This window comes from Ricinus communis, chromosome 4 (genome assembly GCF_019578655.1).
Source record: "Ricinus communis isolate WT05 ecotype wild-type chromosome 4, ASM1957865v1, whole genome shotgun sequence".
Taxonomy (NCBI): Eukaryota; Viridiplantae; Streptophyta; class Magnoliopsida; order Malpighiales; family Euphorbiaceae; genus Ricinus; species Ricinus communis.
The window spans coordinates 24,733,456-24,756,602 of NC_063259.1; the positions used below are offsets into that span (position 1 = coordinate 24,733,456).

Below are 23,147 nucleotides of genomic sequence, written 5' to 3' on the forward strand. Positions count from 1 at the left end.
GAGGTATTTGATTATAACTTTTATAAAGTTTTTAAAAGTAAGCTAGTATTTAAAATGTCCTTTAACTTTTATGGGCATGAACTTTCATATATTTTTAATAATTTTTTTATGCATTGTTATGAATAAAAATTCTCAAGATTTCTCTTTCATTTTTCATTAAGATTTTAATGGACTTTTTTTTCAAAAACTCATCTTTCTTCTTTTTAATTTTTTTTTTAGATTATCTTCTTCATTTCTCTTTACTATATTCTGCATCTTAAAATATATAAGAGATGATGAAATTTTAGAAGTTAAAAATTATTTATTAATAATATTTTCTTGTACTCGCACATGCAAAAGTTTAATTAGAAATTTTTAATTTATTTTTAAAAGGGCCTCATAGAAAATATGAATTTAAAATGAAACATTTAATGAATTGTTTTGATCAAACAACTCCATCATATATAGACTTCTAGATTTTATTAGAAAAATTATTTGAATATTTTTTTTTATGTTGGTAAGCATAATTGTAAGTTTAAGTATTTATCAAATAAGTAATAAACAAAATATAATGAATATGACATGAATTTGATGATTTAATTGGAGACAAATTGTAATATGATAATTTCATTTTAAAAAAATTATTCTCTTGATAGAAAAAAATTAATATTCATGTTGTGAGATAAAAAAATTTAAAACTGGTATGAATTTCATACAACAATGAAATGAAATATGTTATTTTGCATATAACATTATGTGGAATAATATTTAAAGCAACCAGAAAAGAATGAAAAAAATAATAAAAGTAAAATGATTAAATTTATTTTTAAATAATAAACTAATAGACAAATAATAAAAGTCTATCATATCAAGGCTTGCAATCTTTTAAATTTGACACCATTGTCATTTCACCTCTATTCTTCTATAAAAACCACTTGGCTTGTCTACATTATAATTTATAAACATACTTTTATTTTGTTGGATATATGACCCACTTATTATTGCTTATGTGTATAATTGATTCATTATCTTTCAAACATTTTTCTTTAATTTATATTCTTTTGGACTTAAAAATAATTAAATTAAATTAAATGTCCTATACTTAATATAAAGAAATTATATTTAGATCCTCTTTAAATTAATTAAATAAAATAGAATTTTAAAATATTTTTTCAGTATTAGAATATTTCAATTTTAATCTTAAGCTAGTTTTAAGTTTATTTATTTAAATTAAATGTAACAAAAATAAAATAAAGAGAATATTTTAAATTTTTTTCATGTAGATAAATGAAAAGATTTTTTTTTTCTTCCAGTCTTATGAATAAAATGAAAATGTATTTATAAGTTATAGTTTAGATAAATTAAAATAGTTTAAATAGTTTCTATGGACTAATCATACCAAATTCGGGAGCCACAAATGTACTAAGCCTAATTCTCAATTATCATTTGTGACATCATAATTCATGCATACATGGCAGCAAAACAATAAGTTCTTCGATAAAAGTAGGCTCTGCATATATGTATTTATTATTTTCAATTTGTATCCATCAGTCAGTTTAATAATTTAATTTTTAATATAATTTAATAATATTTAAATTTTATTTTTATTTTTTTTTAATATCTAAACACATGTAACTTTCAATTCAATTTAATATATACTACAATTTTAATTTTAGTAATATTTAAATATTTGTATACAATACATGTGATGGTCGTATTGAATGAAAATACATATAAAAAAAGTATTAAAATGTCACAAAAAATCAAGTTTAGATATCTGTTAAGTTAAATTGAAAGTTAAAAAATTAAACTAAATAAATGATCAAAACTCAGAAGCATAAATAGACATTTGACCATAAGAATATATGTAGACATTCTTATTTGAAAAATAAAAAAAGTTTGAAATTTGAATTTGTCTTGTCTACTTAAAAATTTATTAATTTTGTAAGTCAATATGCCATTACATTTCAGCCAATTATCAACATAATAATTATAAGAAAAAGATACATTGACTTGAAATAATTTTCTCATATTATTGTTATTATCATCATCACTTAAAGCATTTTCCTCATTAGCTTTTGCCATTTATGTGGAACGACGATGGATAGTGTTTTTCTTTTAACAAAATCATGAAAACCAGTACAGTCAAGATCTTTTGAGCTACGTAATAAAGGACATGTCTCCTTTTTTATATTTTAAAAAATATTATATATTTTTAAAACTCGCTTTAACATAATAATAACTCGATGAATGTCTAGATTAATTTGAATTTGAAATCTCTTCCCTCATTTTACAATATATGTACAGAAATATTAATTAAAAATCTAAAGTTTTGAATACACATAATTTTAATGCTGAAAATTCAAAAAATACAAAATATGAAATATTGTATACAAAATTAGGTATTTAGATCCAAGAAATCAGATATCTTTTAGGAAAAAAGGAGTACTAGTATTCTTATTACATTCAAAATAGAATGAGACTGTTTATAATAAAATGTATTAGTTTCACTATAATGCATTAAATAGAGAAAGGCGTGAGGAAGATAAAATGGTAAAAGAATAATTTACCTCCAATTTATCCACAAATTAAATTAAGAAATATATTTTTTTTTTGAATTTTTATATATAAACTTTTTATTATTTCTCTAGAATATTATAGTTATTGAACTGACATAATATAATCAGTTGAATCGAAAATCATCAAATCTTTTAAAAAACTTATATTGTATATAGTTACTAAACACTCGTCGATCTGGCTAGGTGGATTAGTGACCCAACCATCTAGTCACGGGTCACATGAGCTTGGCTCAGTCTATTTTTTCTAAAAAATATATTATTTAAAATGACATAGTCTTAATATAAAAGTCAAGATCCTTCTCCTATTCTTCCATTTGTAGTAAGAGATGAAGTTGATGATAGTGAAATTCAACCATAGAAGAGTTGTCTGTTATATTAAATTCTATATCTATTATTATTATTATTATTATTATTTGCCTCTGATATGTATTAATATTTTATTATTAAAACTTTTATTTTAAACACCATTAATGTTCGAAGAAACTATTTATTGACTTTTATATTTTTTGAATTTAATTGTTAAATAATGTTAAAAAATTTGTTGTTTAAAGTGTTTTTAAATTAGACATATTTTTTTATACTTCATCATATATAAATATTTATGTATATATTTCCGGTCACCAATTCAATTTTGATTGGACCTCTAACTCTTCATCCTTTACATTTTTCGAGTCAATAGTTAAATTATATTTGAAAACTATATAAAATATTCTTATTAAATTTTTCTATAAAAGATATATCTTTAAAGTACAAATTATAATGTAAAAATTAATTATTTGTGATAATATTTATATCAAATAATGAAGAATATTTATGAAATTACTTACTAAGAAGAACTATTGAAAAGGAAAATAAACTATAATTCGAGACAGACTAAAAAGAAAAGAAAGACTAATATTTTTTACATTTAAGTGATATAATATTTTGTACAATAATTTTATTCTCTTATACAGCTTTCATTTTTCCTTTTATAGAAATTACTGCTAAAAATGGCAATGCCACAGTCGTACTGCCAAATTCATTTAAAAATTTAATTTCACTATTTATAACGGTCCAAATTATAATAATTTAGATCCGTTTAAAATTCAAATATATTTTATAGAAATTAACCATGAAAGAATTACCTTTCTCATTAAAAATTCATTTATATATAGAAACTTAGGTAATAAAACGGACTACTGTTTAATATTCTCATCAAATGCATAAATATTAACAAAAAATAAGATTTAAGTTAATAAAACAAGTAATTATAGTGAAATCAAATACTAATTAAAAAATCATAAAATCTAAATGAATCAGATAATTTGTTATAGATAAAATAGTATAGAAGCTTGACCCAATTTCCCATGTGGAAATCAGACACCTCCATATGCATATACATTAATATTCTTTAATAAATAGAAGACCAAGAAAACTATTAACAAAACACAGCTGCTGCACAATTTTTAAGTGGGCTTTTCTTGCAGCTTCACCTAAAATTTAGCTGGAAAATCTTAAATATAAAACAGTTTTAAATACAGATTAGGCCTTCTTTTATTCGCATATGGCTAATTACATAGGTGTATGCTAATCTAAATCATATTAGTGGGTTATATTTATTTAAAACTGAACCTAATATTTAAAATTAATAAATTAATAAACTTAGATTTATCAGTTTTTAATTGAGTCTAATTTTAAATTTTAAATTAAAATTTGTATAAAAATAAAAAATCTTTAACGAAAAAAAGTAACAAAAAAATTAAATGGAAATATATAGTTAGATTAGATAAATATATAGAGTTAAATAAGTAAAATTTAAAATTTAATATTACTTTTTTATGAGAAAAATAGTAAAATAAAATTGAGAAATTATTGTAAAAGACTTTAAGATTATAATTGAAATTATTTATATAACATAAAAATGACGAATGTTGTATATGTATTTTAGCTTTATATTAAATTGGATCGGATTTTATTATAATCTTTAAGTTTAAAACCGAACACAATTTACTTGTATTTAGTTCTAGATATTTTTAAACCATTTTCAACTCAAGACAACTTAAATCTAATAAATTAATTTCGTTTTAAATTGCTCGGATTATTGGTTTGGTTGAACACCCCTACCTAGAAGCAACAAACATTTCGTGTCAAAGAAAATTGTCGGTGGGTTTGCTCCGATATAGTTCATTTTTGGGCAAGCATCCAAAACGTATTAATGGATTCACTTAAAAAGAATTTGTCATTCCCTATAAAAGCAACTTTTGGCATTTTAACTTTCATGCAATATTGAACCCAAAACAGCAAATGCCAACGCAATCATAGATAAAAGAAGTAATACCAAACTTCAGTATTCTTCTGATCTGCTTGGGAAAGAGAAGCAGCAATTATCAGTTAACATCTTGAAATGGAAAAAAATGGCACAGTTAAGCCAACCAGCTGCAACGATGGCCACTATACCTCACCACCAAAATTCATATCAGCACCAACACTAGGCTACCACCTAGCTCGCCGACTAGTCGAAGTTGGTGTATCTGATATATTTTCAGTTCCAGGCGACACCACTCTGACCCTTTTTGATTACTTCATTGCTGAGCCAGGGCTTAACCTGATCGGATGCTGTAATGAGCTAAATGCAGGGTATGCTGCTGATGGATATGCCAGGGCAAGAGGTGTGGGTGCATGTGCTGTTACCTTCACTGTTGGTGGCCTTAGCATTCTTAATGCTATTGCCGGTGCTTATAGCGAACATCTTCCCGTCATTTGTATCGTCGGTGGTCCAAATTCTAATGATTATGGTTCTAAAAGAATTCTTCATCACACCATTGGCTTGCCGGATTTTAGCCAAGAGCTTCAATGCTTCCAGGCTGTCACTTGCCATCAGGTAAAACCCTGCTCCCTTCTTTAAAACATTTCCAGAATTACTGAACCTTAGATAAGGCAATAGATAGCACATTCAAGAATGCGTGCTGCCTTAAAGAGATGGCAGTGGTTTCTGTTTGGTGGCTGGCAGAATCAGAATACAGCATGAATAACTATTTTTATGTTTAAAATATCAACCAATATCAATTGTTTTAGATACGAATCACCTCAATAATGCAGTGCCTTTTTATAATAATAATTTATCACTGACCAATTTCTTAAAATCATTCAAATGCTTATTATGCACTTTTAAGCTATGAAATTCATTGCCGCCATCATTCAGAATGTTTCGTTGGAACAAAATGTTTGAGCATCAGAGCATTTCAGTGTCCCATTTTGAATTGTTCCAAATTATATACATATTAATTTTAAACTATTAAAATATAACACTGCAAGACAAGCAACAAACAAATAGATATCCAGCTTTTTATTATTTTAAAATTATAATAATGAAATCTATTTCTCTAACACAACCGATTAAAGTACATAAATGGTATTTTGCAGCCGATAAAACTATGAAAAATAAATTAAATAACTTTTGAGTTGTTATTATTAAATAATATAAGACTAAATTATAAAAGTATCCTAATAAATTAGTAAAAAAAAATATATGGTTAAATGGTAGAGCATAAAAAGATGATAAAATAAAAATGAAGAGATAATTATGCGGGTTTAAATTCTTAATTTTAAAATTTTATATTTTAATTCATTTTTTTAATAGAAAGAAAAAAAAATTTATTGAGTTAGGAATAAATGTTACTAAACTACTTAATTCAATTTAATAGTATAATTTCTTTTTTTACGATGTTGTCTCATCTCGACCTATCTCGTTAATATTGACTAAAATTTCGATTGAATCTTGATCGTTTCAATCTCAGATGGCTGACACGGAATAAAAAGTATTTTATTCTATTTTTTCTTAATAAAATGAGAGATTCCGATTATTTCGGCTGGAACAAAATGAAATCAATAATATTAATACTATTACAATTAATTATAATGTGATTTAGAATGATATAAAAAAATAGTTATTAAACATTCACTAGCTAGCTTTGGCCAATCTAACTAATAAACTCAAGTCAAATTTTGGAGACAGCTACAATGGGAACGAGCCAAAGTTTTTTTGCTTCACCAATGTTCTCATGCATGCACATATGCAGCATTCGGATTTCATAGAAATTGATCATATTGCAATACACGGCCACCCACAGAAATTGATCATATTGCAGTACACGACCTTGTGGGTGACCTTGTATATCTGTAGCACAATCTGGACCATTTATACTAAAGTAACTATGATCCTACCACTGTTATTATTAGCTGCACTGTCTTATGTGCAATCTGAATCAATCCTAATTGTCTTATTCTAATGTTTTCTTTTTCCTGGGGGTCTCTAATTATCTCTATTTCTGGCTTCTATCTAATTTTAACTTTTGACCATGTTTCGCTGTAATCTTAGGCTATCATCAATGACTTGGACAATGCCCAAGAGCAGATTGATAAAGCAATTACAATATGTTTACAAGAAAGCAAGCCTGTTTATATTAGCATCAGCTGTAACTTGGTGGCTATCCCTCATCCCAGTTTCATTCACAAGCCTATTCCACTCGTCTTCACTACTAAGTAAGACAATGAAACCAACAGAATCAAACTTTAGTCTATAATAACATTATAAAATGACCCTTCGTTTCTTTTGGGATTTGGGGTGGTGTTTTCAGAATAAGTAATCAGATGGTCCTGGAAGTAGCAGTGGAAGCAGCGGCAGAAATCTTAAACAAGGCTGTTAAACCAGTTCTAGTGGCTGGACCAAAACTCCGAGCTGCTAAAGCTTGCAATGCCTTCGTTCAGTTGGCAAAATCTTGTGGTTATGCATTTGCAGTCATGCCAGCAGCAAAAGGCCTTGTGCCAGAGAATCATCCTCATCATTTTATTGGGACATATTGGGGCGCAGCAAGCACTGTCTTTTGTGCAGAAATAGTAGAAACTGCTGATGCATCTCTGCTTGCAGGACCAATTTTCGACGACTTGAGCTCTCTTGGTTACTCACTCCTCTTCAACAAGAAGAAGGCTATTATTGCAGAACCTGATCGCATAATAATTCCTGAAATGCCTGTATTAGGAACCATAGTACTAAAGGATTTCCTAAAAAGACTGGCCAAACGGCTTGATCATAACAAAACGTCGTATCAGAATTACAAGCGGATATATGTTGCTGAAGAAGTTCTTCCAAAATTGGACCCCAAAGAAGCCTTGAAGGTTAATGTTATGTTCAAACACATACAGAAGATGTTGATAGGTGACATGGTTGTGGTTGCCGAGGTAGGCGACTCCTGGTTTCATTGCCAGAAACTGAAATTGCCACAGGGCTGTGGGTAAGCAGAATTACTTGTTGTCATTTGATCATGTTCGAGTATCAAGACTTAATAAGTCATATGTAGTGATGAATTTGGGAATCCATATATGCAGGTATGAAAGTCAAATACTATATGCATCAATTGGTTGGTCAGTAGGGGCAACTCTTGGATATGCACAAGCTAAACCAGATAAGAGGGTGATTGCTTTTATTGGAGATGGAAGCTTCCAGGTATACATATATGGTTCTCTGTTTAGTAAACCCAGTACTGAGAGTAGCTACAGTGGAAAATTGAAACCCTCGCAGTGCTTTCTTCCTTTTAAAAACTTGTAAATTACTGATAGAGAAGAAATGCAGATGAGCCCTCAAGACGTGTCAACAATGCTACGGTGTGGACATAAAAGCATAATTTTCTTGATAAACAATGGCGGGTACACAATAGAAACTGAGATCCACGACGGACCCTATAACGTCATCAATAACTGGAACTATACTGAGTTGGTTAATGCCATGGATAACGGGTTTGGGAGGTGTTGGACTGCTAAGGTACTTTTAAATCAAAAACACGAATATACAAAGAAACATCTCTGAGTAGATATATATATGTATAGTAATTCTTATTTGTTGGTTTTCTTATAAGGTTGGATGCGAGGAGGAACTGATTGGAGCAATGGAGACAGCAATGGTGGATAAGAAGGAGTGCTTGTGTTTCATAGAAGTGATTGTTCATAGAGATGATACCAGCAAAGAGTTACTTCAACTTGTGTGCAGGCTTGCTTCTGCTAATAGTCGCCCTCCCTACTTGCAAATGTCTTATGGCAATTAAGAATGGGATACTTCATGCCGATATTAGAAGCATTTATACTTGACTACGCTCGTACACATCGCATCATTGGATTTTATATGCCAAAAGAGTTTCAGTGCTTTCGAGCCATAACTTGTCATCCAGTAGATTAATTTTCATTGCATTAAGAGTATGATATTAAATGTTTTAGAAAATTCTTTCATAATTAATAGGGTACTGATATATGCGAACGCTTTATACTTTGATATTAAATAATTGACACATAATTCATCATTTAAATTTTTTAGTATTATTTTACACTTAATTGAATAATTAATTTCTATTTTAAATTTTTTTACTAATTCTAATATATGTTCTCACTTATATACTAAATTAATAAATAATTGACATATATTTATTAGTTTTAAATAATATAATATATGACAATCATTCAATACTAAAGTATAAAATACTTATAGATATTAAAAAAAAGTAAATTCAGATATTTGTTAGATTAAATTAAAAGTTAAAATATTAAAATGAGGAATTGATAGAAGTTTAAGGGCATAAATATCTATTTAGCCTTAACAAATACATATCAAGGTATGCTAATTCCCTTTTCAGGACTTCATTTGTGTTGTTTAGAGGAATTGATGGTTGGTCCAATAGTGAGGTTGTGCTTTAATGTACTTATTAGTAGGCTTGGTTTGTTTCTTCCCGTCGCCCTAATTGGTGGATAAGCCGACGGTGGTGATAGAAGAATTTTTGGAAGGAGTAGAGATAACTTTATAATATGGTGATTTTAATAGGCTAATAAGCCGAATTTCTTTTAAGTATTTAGCATAATTCTTTAGATATCTTCGTTTATCTATCATTTATTTAAATTATTTTTACTTTATTGTTTATTCGAGCTTGGACTTTCTTTTTATTATGATGTAAAAATCTACTACATGTATCTTTAGTCATTTGGCTTTGTAATGCTACTAATTCCTTTTAATTGACCAAACAAAACTCTTTTTTTTTTTTTTTTGAACCATAAGAATAAGACCAAACAAGACTTAAAGGGAAAAAAATATAGTTGGGGTGTAGATATGCTTTTTGCCAAGGAAAATGGCAAGGTAAACAATCACCCATGTAAATACCTGTGCATTTTAATTTTGTGATTTACTATTTTAGTCATTTGAGGTCTATTTAGTAATTTCACATCCTCGCAATTTAAAGCCCTAAAACCCAAGAAATTAATACACGGCTCGCGAAGAAAGTCGTTCTTTCGTTTAAAACCCTAATTTCTCAAGTCCCTCTGCGTTAATCAATGGCTGATTCTATGATTTCCGTAGAAAAGCTCAAAGCCTTTTTGAACTCTCAAATTCACGACGAAGAGAAGTGGGCCCTCAACATGGTATTGTTCTCGCATTCTTGCCTTCTACAATTTTTATGAATCTCTTAAAATTCTTAATCTTTTCGATGATTTAGTATTTCTTTTCTGTTGTATGCATGCTTTTGTGATTAAGTTATTTGCTCAAATTTGATGTTTTGCTTATCGGGCTCCTTGTCACTGGCGGAGGGTAAGAGCTAAAATTGGCTGTATTATGCAGTGAGTCTTGATTCTAGTGGGTTGTGTTTGGATTTTGCAATTTTTCACTATTACATATTTCTTTTTAATTGAATCTAAAAAAGGATGGGTTTTAAACAGTTGGCTTTCAATATTGAAGTCAGTATAGAAAGTAGAAGTTATCTGAGGTATCTTATGGGTTCTTTATTTTCAAATTAGTGCTTTACTATTGTAGCGAGAACTATTTATTAGTTCTATTTGGTATTATAGCCGATTCTTAGTATATTATACTTTGGACAAAGCTAGTAGCTTCCATTTGTAGAGAAACAAATGTGCATCAGATGTGATGATGTATGTAGAGAAGGGAAGGTGTGATGTACATAGAGAGAGAGGGAAAGAATAGAGGCAATGGCAGAGCTAAGAGGGAGCCATAGGAAACTAGCCCCTTCGAAAAAAAAAAAAGGCATTCCTTTGTATTTCTTTCACATTCTTTAGAATCCTCAAGCAAATATCTGGATCCGCCACTGCTGGAGTTCCCATCTCAGTGCTCCATGATGAAGCCTTTTTATTCATTTTGGTTTTGCAATTCCCCTCTTCGTCTACTTTCTTTGAATTCTGACTTTAGATATTTGATAGAACTGATGTTTAAGCGTTTTCTTAAGCTTGGTTTGGAGCATCATACAAAATCTAAGAAGCATGTAAGAGAAGATTTTCATATATCCAGGAACTGTTCCTATCAGGCATCAAATGATATGTCATCTGGGAAGTCAGTCGCCTATATTATTTTTTCTGACTGAAGGTAGAAGAGTAGCATAAAAGTCTCGTGACAAACAAAGAGAGTCAGATGAATACCTAAATTTCCATTATTTATTGTCCAATAATCAGGGCATTTTTACCTTGGGTTTGTGAGATGTGCTTTATTATGTCCTTGGCTGCTTCTTTCACTCATGAACCCGCTCCAAATTTATCAGTTTATGTAGTCACATTAAACCAATAATCTTCCTGAATTTAGTTTCCAAGTAGTTGCCTCCTGCAGGCTCTGCTTTGTTGTATAATTTTAGATAGTTTTGTTTGCATCATGGAATTTCTGGTATTTTATTTTTCTAAGATAAGAACAAGCTTTTTGGTGTGCATGACAGGTTTATGAGAAATAACAGAAATAATTTGCCAACATAATGCTTTCCTGGAAGAAGTTCGGTGTTGATTTCCTATAATTGATTGATCTATTTGCTGACTGTAATTCATTAATCTACTTCGATACCATTTTTTGTGAGCATGCCCCTGTAGAATATAAAATTTCTTAGAATCGGTGGTCTTTTTTTTTTTTCTGAGGAAAGGTCAGGTAAATTGTTGCTAAACCATGAAGTTAGTTTCAGCATAATAGTAAATCATTGTATGCCGATTTTTTCCTACATAAATTTGCAAGTGGAGTTTTCTTATCTTCTATGTTAAAGGAATTTATTTTTTGCTTTTGCAGAAATTGCTTCGTGCTGCTGGACTCTTTGCAGGATCCATTTTCCTGATGCGGAATTATGGTGATCTCATGGCAGTATGAGGATGGATGAGCAATTGCTACGGGGATGAGCTTGTAATTCATTCAGTATTATTAGCATCGCTTGGGGTTTTTAGCTGTTGTTTTGGGAAGAGTTGATTTTTGTTCTCTCATAGGATTACACTAAATGACGAGTTTACTTGCAGCAGCTTCAGTATGATAAAAAAAAATTAATCAGTTTTAGCCGTATTACTTCTTAATATGGAAGTGTATCCGAACCCCTTTGGGATTGAATAAGACATATATATAAATTAAATGACATTGTGTTTGTTGTAGAATTGATTGCATACTATCTGCAAACAGATACCCGCAGTGTATGATTTCTTCTTCATGTTAATTCTTGCAGTTTAATCAACAAGAATTCATCAAGTTCCCAGTTCTGAAACCCTATTCAAGGAACTGTGTCCATCATTATATTAGCTTTTCACCAGGATGAGATTATTTCCAAGTATCTAGATATAGCCAACACAAGCAATAGCCTTACATGAACAGAGTTCAGGCCTTCTATTCAGTTTGTATGTCTGTCCGTCAAATAATATAAGAAGTTAATAAGATAATAAGAAGTCGTTGTAGTATAGTGGTGAGTATTCCCGCCTGTCACGCGGGTGACCCGGGTTCGATCCCCGGCAACGGCGAATTAAATTTCTTTTTACCTACAGAGAAGAAAAATGGATGAAATGCGGGTCCACATATGGAGGCAAAAGAGTCTTTTTCGTTTCTTAAAAAGACAAAGCTGAGCTAGTGAGCTGTATTTTAGGCACGTGGATGTCTCGGACAGGTTTTGGTTAGGTGGCACATCCCCGCTGGTCTGTTACTTGGAGAATCGAAATCAGGGACGGATGATAAGAGAGAGCCCGTGGTTCCACCTCCCTTCAAATTGGTTCTCTCTTTCTTTTCTATAACTAGTTCCATAGACTATTAAAAATATTTTATTATAAGAAATTTCTAAAATATTTAGTTTTTAGAAGGAATATATAAATATAAATAAATTGGTAAGAGGGCTGCTAATGGCTAATGACTGACTTGCTGTATGTGTGTGTTCATGTGATTGTAGCAAAGCAAACAAAAAACATGGGAAATTTCGCAATGCCAATACTCCAAATTCCATTTAACAGAAGAATCAGCGTTTTCAAAACTGTCTGCCAATGACACGTGTCAAATATAAACCCTACAACACCTGCCATTGCTCTCACTCACTCACACTTGTCTATACCATCACGAGTTTATGACCCATAATATAAACAGTAATATTACAATGAGATCCAAATTTATTTAATTGGGATTATGGGATTCCGAGATTTAATAAATTAATTCAAAATACTCCCACCGTTGTTGTCGGCTTGTGACAAAAACATTTGTGAAATAAAGAGATGAGTAATGCAAATTGAAGATCAAGGATTATTATGAAAAATATACTTTATGTCAGGGACTGGGCAAAAATTGACCCTAATAACAAGAGAAAGAAATAGAGAAGAGAAGGTACTTATGGCTATAACGGGTCAGCAGAGACAGCAACTAGCAGGAAACTCTCCAGTACAAGAGACAGACTGCACAAAGAGGAAGGAAGGGAAAAAAAAACCGTACATCTATTTCTCTCTCATTAGCCACTGCTTGCCACATGGCTATTTTCAAAGTGTGTTGTCAACAATAATCTTCACAAACTCCATTTTCTCCCATCACTTTAACCAAATTCTGATTTCTCTTTCTTTTCTTTTCTTTTTTCCCTTGCTTTTCGAATTTTCTTCATTTTTCAACTTCTTTTTCACTATAATTAACCCACAAAACCATGTACGTTCATCTTGGTTTCTCCTCTTTCTCTTTATGTTAATCACTCTCTTTACTTCAACACTTCTTTTTTTGGTCCATTTTGCTCTCTCATGCTTTCTAAAATTCGCAGGATCTTTTGAAGTGAGTTATACTGATTTTTGAGCTTGTTTATTTGATTTTGAAATTTTATCTGCGTGTTCTTGTAGATTCTCTAGTTGGTGGTAGTTGTTATTTTGAACTGATTTTAAGTTTAGAGCTTCAAGTTTAAATTTTTGTGTCTTGTTTATATGAATTTATCTGCTACTCTTTGATAACAGAATAAGCAATAACTAGAAGTGTTCAAGTTCAATCCTTTTTCACCTTTTAATGGCGGAACTTTCTACGGCAGTGAATGTTAGTGAGACAAAGCACTTGGCCATGCAGAAAAAAGAGCACCCTAAGGACCTTTTGCGGAAATTTGCACCAACCCAGTTGAGCATTAATCAGGAAAAGAAAAATGATAAACCAGACATCAATCTTGGACTCTCTTTGTCTTTAGGTGGAATTTACTGCGAAAACTCGAATGAAAAAACTTTATCGAGATCATCTTCCAGTATCGGAATGATGACACTGAAAAAAGATGGTGATGCTAAAGAGCGCGATTCCTTATTCCCCAGGTCGTTTCTTTCATTGTCAAGGTCTTATTCAGTGCCCACTGAGGCGGAACAAGAGCAGAGAAAGGCAACTTTAATGGCTTTGGCTAGGACGAGAATTGAGTCTACTGAGAATTTTATGTGGGACAGGGCTCAAAATGGCGGTACTTATGAGCAGGAGAAATCTCTAGCTAAAGAACCAAGGCCATCTTCACCATCTCAAGTGGCTGCTTGGGCTGCAGCTTCTGCTGCTAAGAGTCCTGCCTTGTGTCGTGCCCTTGTTCAGATCAAGAGACAGGCCTCTATGTATAGCAGCAGAAGACTTGAAGGTACGATCAATTCATATCTTATGCTAATTTTAAATTGAAAATTTGCAACTAATTTTGATTCATCCTTAACGCAATAGTAAATTAGGATTCTTGTGACTCGAATATGTCAAACAGCCAATGATAAAAAGTAATTTAAAAAAAGATTTGCTGTGATTTTTGTTTATGAAAACACAGGTGCACTAGAAACATCACGACAGAAATTTTATCAGCTTAGCTTCTTCTTTAGCTGGCATTAATCTAATTGCTTCAATAGTTTCGTATTTAAAAAATTTCTTTCTGTAGGTATAATTGTTTTAGGTTGTAAGATGGGCTTACTGGTGCTGTCAGTAAGCATCATTTGTGAACAAGAATTATAATTAACAATGACAAAGCAATCTAATTATAAGAAGATTGCTTTTGTAATTAGTGAAATGTTCAGAGTCAGTTTCCTTTGAATAGGAAAAGAAATGAATTGGAAAAAGAAAGAAGCTAGATTATGCAGTATGAATTCAGTGATATTGCTAGTTTATATGGATCTTGTTTATGGAACGAAGAAGTGGAAACATGTCAAAAGATAAGCCAATGATTTAGGGGAATTTGTGGAAATCCATATGCAAGAAAGTTTAAGATAATATTCGCTTTGACAGCAATGAATTTCATGAAATGATGGAATCAAATCTTGAATTCATTGGCGAGCCGCCAATATGAATCTATCCGAGTATCCACAAAAAATAAAAGATAAAGTTACTATTGATATATCTTCTATCCCAATACGTATCGAAAATAAGATACTTATGATCTGAAAAATCCACAATAGGAACTTTGGCCGACTGCTTGCACATTTAGCATATTTTTCGGCCAATTGTCGGTTTCGAGAATCTTTTGAATGAATGGTTCAGTGGAATAATATAGGATTTGAGTCATTAAAGTGAATTGAATTAACTACTTTTGTAAAAGTTTTGCCAAGTTGAAGTGGAAAGTGGAGGTTCATCCATGCTGCATATCCTAACACATGTACTACATAAGGTCTACCTCATATATAGTATTCAAAGCTTGAGAGTTCTTAGTGAGGCACATATATTATTACATGGCAAACATAAACTAAAAGTTAACCAAAATGTAATAAAATAAAGTTTCCGTTATAATAACATATTTATTGCTAGATAGCCTATATAAGCATATGACATCAAGTAAGCTTTATCCCATGAAAGATAAGTAAAATAAATGCGAAAAAACTCACAATCTTCTTAGATTGGCTTCCAGGACCTATTAGCTTATAGTTTGCGTACCTGTCCTTCAAATACTCACTTGTAATATGGTTGCAACATGACATAGCATAAGCATCTAAGCTCAACAGAGTTAACGAATATATATGATCTCAAGGTGCTAAGCTTCACGCTGTCCTTTTTCTAGTTTGGGTGCACTTGTCATTTTAGCTTTGTTTATTGAGCTCTTCTCAGAGTGATTCAGTCGATACAGAGGTGCGCTTGAAGTGGGGGTGTGCTGTCCCTATTGGGCTGGGCCCTTCCCCATAAGGCCCCACCGTCGGGGCATAAGCGCCCTCTTGCTACCCATTTGTGAGGCGCCGTCTTAGCTGCTAGTTTCTTGCACAAATAATTCTTTTCCCTTTTGTCCTGAGATTGACTAAGTTGACAATTCACAACTTTAACTATAGCAACTAAAATTTATTGGTGATACTCTTGATGACAATTTTTGTCACAAAACTAAAGATGCATTGGGAGAGTTTTGGAACACGATATGTTCCACAATGAAATGCATGTAGATTAATAATTGGTGGGAGTTTTTCCGAGGACGGACTTTCTCTGCTCTTGAAGCATTGAAGTTCTTAGTTTTTGTCTAACCATGATCTATATGTTCTATTTTTCTCTTCTTTTTTTAACTTTAGCATTGGGAGATGTTTTAAGCTAGATGGAATATACTTCCATACAGGACAAGAAGGATTGGCTGCAGGGAATGGTGCTAATCATTCACAATTGTTGCTAACTCAAAAAGACACTGAATCCAAGCTCATGGTAGGGGCAAATGCAAATGAAAGACTTGTCAAGGCTGCTGAAACAAAGATAAAAAATCCATCAAAAAGGGCAAAACTTCTGAAAAATGGCTTTCAAGATAGGGGGATGGATGTGATGAAACAGATGCCTAGTGTGACAACAACAGGCAATGGCCCTTATGGAAGGAAAATAGAGGGAATTTTGTACAAGTACAGCAAAAGTCAAGTGACCATTGTATGTGTTTGTCATGGCAGTTTTCTCTCCCCAGCAGAATTTGTAAGGCATGCCGGTGGGAACAATGTAGCGAACCCCATGAAGCACATCACTGTTTGCTCCTCCTTTTCCTTTTAGGAAATACTGGTGGTTCCGTCAGCCATTCTGAGAGGTTGATACAGGAAATTAGAGACCTGAAACTAGAGTAGATGTTTCTTTTCATCTCCCAACTCGAAATTATTATATTTCCAGTGTTGCTTAGAGTTGCTATTACTCCTCGTTGCTTCGGCAATAAAATTAAGCACCTAATGAAACATTTTCACCAAAATCGAAAGTTAGTGGTACTGATCAAATTAATCCATATACATGCACCATTATGGTTGTGAGTAGACTGCAGAATGTGGTGGCTCTATAATCTCACCTCTTCTGCTGTGTTCTTTTAGATTGGAGGTAAGAACCTGAACCTTGGAGGGTCCTAAATCTTACAAGTTTTGTACAACTTGTTATGTCAAATGTGTTGCATGGTTGCTGAAGCTATGCAAGTAAGTTGCTACTGTTGTTTACTTCAGAAATTCTTTTCAGAAGGAAATAAGCTTACAGAGTTGAATCTTTGATCTCCTGCCCTAGGCAAGCAGGCGGACTCAACAAAATATGTCTCTCCTGGAGAGAAGAAAGGATCCCAGAAAAAGGTCAACTTCAAAAATAACCTCTCTTTTTTCTGTCCTAAGAAAAGAAAATTTTAGAATTTGGCCATGTATGCAGTCGGAAATCCGAACTAGACGAGTTTTATTTTCTTGGTATCTCGGAAATCTGAGGAAAGGTTTTCTTCTTTAAATCTTCTTCAAAATCGCAAGATCAAACAAATTTTAACATGACATTGAACTTCAAAAATCTCTCAAGGAAAATGCTCATATGAATGAATTATCATCATCTTCTCCCTATCGCAAGCACAGTACAAATTCAATTTAAGCAATTTAATTCCCTGAAAACAATTTTATGAACTAATAATCATAGCTAAAACTATTCAGAATAATTATTTCATATAAAATCTCTTAAGTCTTGCTAGTTGGTAGTGTAATGTGAACAAGCCATTCATAAGGGCAATGGCCATTGTTGGTGGGGAAAGGATTTACAAGCAGCAGTTTGACTTTAGAAAGGGTGTTCCTTTTTCAAACTTTTATTTCCACTTTGGAAAGGTATCAAGTGTTTTTGTTTTCTCATTTCATATTTTTCGTTCTTCTTTTTTTTTTTTTTTCATTACATAGTACATTATAATGATTTTTTGGCTTAATTATTTATAAAAATCCTATATTTTAAGGGTTCTTTTTTTTAAAACAAAAAATTGACCAAAAATCTTCCAATTTTTTTAGTAAACAATAAATTAAAAAATATTAGATATTTAAGAAAATCCCTTAAACTCTGGATTTTTTTTTTAAATTAAGATAACGATTTTAGTAATTTATCAACAACAAATAAACTTATTAAAGGAAAAAAAAAACAAAAAAAAACAAAAGCAAATTAACAAATTCTGACTCTTTATGGGACTTTTTGGACTCTTTAACCAATAATTTTGACAAATAATCCAGCCCATATGAACTAGTCCCCACCTAAATTTGAAGTCAACCCTAAATTTTATTTATTTATTTTCTTTAACTGACCCTAAGAACTAAAGAAGGGTAAATTGGCATCTCTACTTTTATTCATAGAACAATTCAAGAGTTGCCCATAACAGTATTCAATCCAATCATAGCCACACACGTCACCACATTTATTTTTTATCAATGATCACTGTTAAACAAATTAAAGCAATCAAGAACTTAGTTAACCAATATTTTGATGATAGACTGATATTTATCAGTTTGAAGCTTTAAATACGCTAAACGAAAAAAAGCATTATCTAAAAGGAATATTCCTGATTACTAATAGATCCACGGCTAAGAATCCTCAAATCCCACCATAAATTGCATCATCGTTGTTAGCTACTACCATATAAAGCTGAAACCTTTTGATTTCTGATCAAAAGAAAACAAAAACTATAAGTGCATTTTGACTTGTAGAAACAGCTCATAACTAGGAAAGCCAGTTTAAAAGTAGTCAAGACCCAGAAAGGAAGAGGCATAGAAAGACAGAGAAAGAGTAAAGTAGAGGGGTTTTAGAGAGAAGCTGTGGGAAGAATCATGGCTTTAACATGTATATCTCCTGATTATAACACTAATGGTTTCTGGGTTTCCTTAGTTTTTGGAAAGTTTGATGTTTGATATGATCTTTGATATTGGTTTGTTTTTTATTCTTATTTCATTATGTGTGCATTTATGTTTGTAAATTGCATATATATCTATGCTGGTTTGTTGGAATGTTTGATAAAATTAAGCAATGATGATCTTGGAATAATGATTTTAGATTCTTGCATTAACTATAGCAGCTAAATGAGGCATTGAATTGTGATAGTTTATATATGGGAAGAACATAAATGGTAGTATTCACTTTGTGATAAAAATTATCTATGCTTTACACAAATTTGGTGTTTTAGTCTTGTTCAGTTTCTAGATTAATGTGAAATACAAAGCCTTTTCTTTTTTCAGTTTCTTGGATGTTATACGTTTTTTGGATTAATACGATTGATAATTGATCATTGTTTGGTGTGACAACAAATGTAGGTTTTATCACAATTATACTTCTATCTTTCATATTTGTGTGCTCTGGAAGGCCCATCTATCCTCTTCCTAGTAAAATAAGCCATGGTAATAGACAGCCTTTACAGACTTCTCGTCCATATAATATTGCACATCGAGGATCAAATGGAGAAATCCCTGAAGAAACTGCTGCTGCTTACATGGTATGTGTGCATATGCAAGTAAAAACCATTTGTGATTTTTGCCCTTTTTTTCATTTACTACAATTTTCAAGTCCCCTATGCACATACTAAGGGGGACAAAAAACAGTCAGCAAAATTATAGACTTTATGCTAGTACATTTTGCCGCCTTCTTTCAGATCACAGCTCAGTCAAGCTAGTTCTTTATTCAGTGTCAGAATCTGTGTTCATGCGCTGTCAATAATCATTTCCATTTCTAGTCAGTGCATCTTCGGCTGGATATGTCTTCTTTCTCCCTAATATCTCAGAAATGCTTTTCTCTCTTTTCCCTGAAACACATTGATTCAATTATTACATGTCATAAATAGCTTCTTTTTGTTTTCATTGTTATAAATATATGAACTTCCATATATGTTGCTGTAATTGCTTTCAGAGAGCCATTGAAGAAGGAGCAGATTTTATAGAAACAGATATCCTATCCTCCAAAGATGGTGTTCTGATATGCTTCCATGATGTTACCCTTGATGACACAACTGATATTGCACAGCATAAGGAGTTTGCAGATCGTAAAAGGACCTATGAGGTTCAAGGGGTCAATACCACTGGCTTTTTTACTGGTAACGCATCCTGGTTGATTTTTCATGTGGATGATTTTGTGGTGCTACTGGGCACTTTAATTATATTTTAGCATAGGACTTAAACTACACCTGCAGTTTTTGCATGCATCTCTACAACTATTTTCTTTTACCAGGGAAAGGTATCTGAAAGTTATTTCTATTACGTGTAGTGGATTTTACTTTCAAAGAGCTGAAGAAATTGCGAGTGAAGCAGAGATACTCATTCCGGGACCAACAATATAATGGTTAGTTTCTCTTCAATGTGTTCAAGTCTAATGTCCATTGGACCTAGTCGTGTTGTTGCCTTAGAAAAGAGCTGCAATATGTTGTCGCCATCAAAATGGTCCAAGTTTGTGCCAATACTTGGCTTTAGGGCAGGTATGGAATCGGGAGGTGGTTATGACAAAAGAATGATACTTGCAAAAGACATTTCAAATATATACCATGTAGCATTAGCAAGAAAATAATAGCATGTATTAAGATTTTCTTAACCAATTGAGTTGGTTCCATGCATAAAATGGCTTTTTAAAGAATTCTAGATATCCACCATCTGGGGAACTTTGCTTACATCACTCCTGCAAATTTTACAATATATCTTGTATGCTTTGTCTCTGATAACAACAGAAAGGTTTTTCATATCAGAGCAGGTGTGGTTATTAATAATAACTGATTACAATCTGTTGCTGTGCATTCCTCAGGAAAGTTTCCTATTATCACTTTTGAAGAGTTCATATCAATTGCACTGGATGCACAGAGGGTTATTGGGATTTACCCAGAGATCAAAAATCCTGTACTTATCAACCAGCACGTAAGGAGTTTCTTTCCACAAGGTCTCCTGAAGATTATTTGGAGGAAAATATTGCTTTAAGATTAATCACTGACCTAACTCTGATTTACATGAGACTGCCATTGGCATTTGAAAGGCATTACTTTCCTGGAACCTTAAAAGACATCAGTTAGTATACATACTGCCCCTTCCATTTTCATGGGAAATCCTTGTGACATTATGGGGCTTGTTTTGACTAGTGTGATTCTGCATTCCTGTTTGATAATTTATTATTCGCTGCAGATTCTCTATAAAATGTATATAATGATCTTTTTTCTCTTTACTTTCTAACAACAGGTGAAATGGCCTGGTGGTAAGCGATTTGAGGATGTGTTTGTTGAGACGCTCAGGAAGTATGGTTACAAAGGTTCTTACATGTCAAAGGATTGGCTGAAGCAACCTGTATTTATCCAATCCTTTGCTCCAACTTCCCTTGTGTATATATCGAATCTAACAGACTCGCCCAAAATATTCTTGATTGATGATGTTACCATTCCAACTCAAGACACTGATCAGGTTTGTGTTTTCATTGGTGCAACCTTCATATGAAAATATTCACTCAATTGGTTTTAGTGCTTTAATAGTTTTGCATTATTCAACTTGAGTCTATACTGACAGTTTTCTAGATTACTGAAATTTCAGGTTTTGGTTTCCATATTTTCTAGTTCATATTAGGATGAAATAATTAGATTAGCACAAGTGAATCGGGATAGGTAGATCATAAGAATGTCTGTGAACCAATTTTATGGTTATAGGAAATTGGCCCCCTCTTCACTGCTGGAATAGCCCTTTCTGTTTGCTTGATCTATTGAATTGCTGCAGCATAACAGCAGGGCTGAACAGACTGGACCAACTAAATTTCTGCTGTTTGTAGACACCTAAAATTTTGATTTTTAATTATCATCTCAAATGTCCAAATTTTGCAGAACTATTTGAGTTTTCATCCTAGCCCTTTTGAACATTAAAAGGTTATGATAATGATGCTATTGACAATTTGCAGTCATACTGGGAAATCACTTCTGATGCTTATCTAGACTACGTTAAGGAATATGTGGTCGGTATTGGACCGTGGAAGGATACAGTGGTTCCTGTAGTAAATAATTATTTGCAAGAACCTACAGATCTTGTTGCCAGAGCACATTCCCATGACCTACAGGTAATCTCATTTCTAGAGCTTTCATAATTTTTTTGGCAATAATATAGTTGCAGCAAAATATAGGCAGAGTGACACTTCAAGAACCATCTCTTCAGCAATGCATTGTATGACTGCCCTCTTTTGCGGGCCCTCGTATTGATGCACTGCTGCCATCACTTTCTAATTTCCCATTTGTAATTGTGATCCAAATCAGGTGCACCCCTACACTTACCGGAATGAGGATAAGTTCTTACACTACAACTTCCATCAAGACCCACATGAAGAATACGATTTTTGGCTTAACAAGATAGGAATTGATGGACTCTTTACAGACTTTACAGAGAGCCTCCATCATTTTCAGGAATTGACTTCGCCACTCTCTAAAGACGACAGAGACGATAAAAGTGCATCCAACTTGTTGCATGAAATAGCATTGTTGATATCTTCACATAAAAATTGATGAGAAAACTGGCTTTATTCGTTGTCATCTTTAGGCACAATTTCTTCAAGCAACAGTTGTTCATAAATAGTAGCTTCAGGCTTCTGCATATTGGTTTCCACGGTGAGAATAATTGATGTAGTTTGATGATGTTTTTCAATTAAATATTGCCCAAGTTCTCTGCTTTGATGTTTCTTGATTGTATAGCAAATTTTGATATTAATATGGAAGTCTTCTCCTTAAAACCATTCGTTCTTTGGAAGCAGCAACTTAAATGATTCTACTGACATGCGTAAAACTGAACACCCTAAGTTTGTGCTTTTGAGAAGGGCATATAGCTCTAGGAATCAAATAAAGAAGCACATGTCAAATCCTGATGAATTGTACTAAGCATTCTGTGGCAAAGTTTGCTTATTCAAAGTTGATATTATGTGTTCTTTTTCTTTTCTTATTCAGTGGTAATGCATTTACTGAGGTCTGACCAAGCAAAACCAAATTCTGATAGAATTTCCAATTTAAAATGCCCTTTCTATCTTACCAATGTGAATATATGACAAAATATATGGAAAGAGTTCATTCAATAAGTTATAAAATATAGAGAATAATTTAAGTGATATTCCTTAACCAAATAAAAAATTACTTTCACCTCCAATTATTCATGAATAATGAATTTCTTTCCAGTGGCCTT

General features: G+C 32.1%; 4 protein-coding genes and 1 non-coding gene across 7 annotated transcripts; all 5 read left to right on the forward strand.

The window, feature by feature from the left end:
• The first annotated feature begins 4,768 nt into the window (after positions 1–4,768).
• On the forward strand, positions 4,769–8,808 carry LOC8284421 (pyruvate decarboxylase 1). The gene is made up of 6 exons (XM_002514600.4): positions 4,769–5,418; positions 6,916–7,079; positions 7,175–7,828; positions 7,923–8,040; positions 8,167–8,355; positions 8,450–8,808. Exons 1-6 carry the CDS (start codon positions 4,942–4,944, stop codon positions 8,633–8,635), a joined length of 1,788 nt encoding a protein of 595 aa, XP_002514646.1. The 5' UTR covers positions 4,769–4,941; the 3' UTR covers positions 8,636–8,808.
• An 814-nt stretch (positions 8,809–9,622) lies between these two features.
• LOC8284422 (mitochondrial import receptor subunit TOM5 homolog) lies at positions 9,623–11,972 on the forward strand. Its single transcript, XM_002514601.4, has 2 exons — positions 9,623–9,992; positions 11,623–11,972. Exons 1-2 carry the CDS (start codon positions 9,906–9,908, stop codon positions 11,698–11,700), a joined length of 165 nt encoding a protein of 54 aa, XP_002514647.1. The 5' UTR covers positions 9,623–9,905; the 3' UTR covers positions 11,701–11,972.
• A 288-nt stretch (positions 11,973–12,260) lies between these two features.
• TRNAD-GUC lies at positions 12,261–12,332 on the forward strand. Its single transcript has one exon. It is a non-coding gene; the product is annotated as a tRNA-Asp (tRNA).
• Positions 12,333–13,199: 867 nt separating this feature from the next.
• On the forward strand, positions 13,200–16,990 carry LOC8263439 (ninja-family protein AFP3). Of its 3 annotated transcripts, none has more exons than XM_015716606.2 (3): positions 13,200–13,605; positions 13,853–14,425; positions 16,355–16,990. In XM_015716606.2, coding segments are annotated over exons 1-3 (987 nt in total). In that variant the 5' UTR covers positions 13,200–13,604; the 3' UTR covers positions 16,768–16,990. The 3 variants fall into 3 exon arrangements, with proteins under 3 accessions (XP_015572092.1, XP_015572091.1, XP_015572090.1); XM_015716605.3 differs by having other exon boundaries at positions 13,200–13,485; positions 13,782–14,425; XM_015716604.3 differs by having other exon boundaries at positions 13,201–13,605; positions 13,782–14,425.
• Positions 16,991–18,479: 1,489 nt separating this feature from the next.
• LOC8284425 (glycerophosphodiester phosphodiesterase GDPD6) lies at positions 18,480–22,652 on the forward strand. Its single transcript, XM_015716447.3, has 8 exons — positions 18,480–18,819; positions 19,287–19,465; positions 19,876–20,059; positions 20,230–20,304; positions 20,758–20,867; positions 21,183–21,401; positions 21,886–22,041; positions 22,235–22,652. Exons 1-8 carry the CDS (start codon positions 18,807–18,809, stop codon positions 22,478–22,480), a joined length of 1,182 nt encoding a protein of 393 aa, XP_015571933.1. The 5' UTR covers positions 18,480–18,806; the 3' UTR covers positions 22,481–22,652.
• The last annotated feature ends 495 nt before the right edge of the window (positions 22,653–23,147 follow it).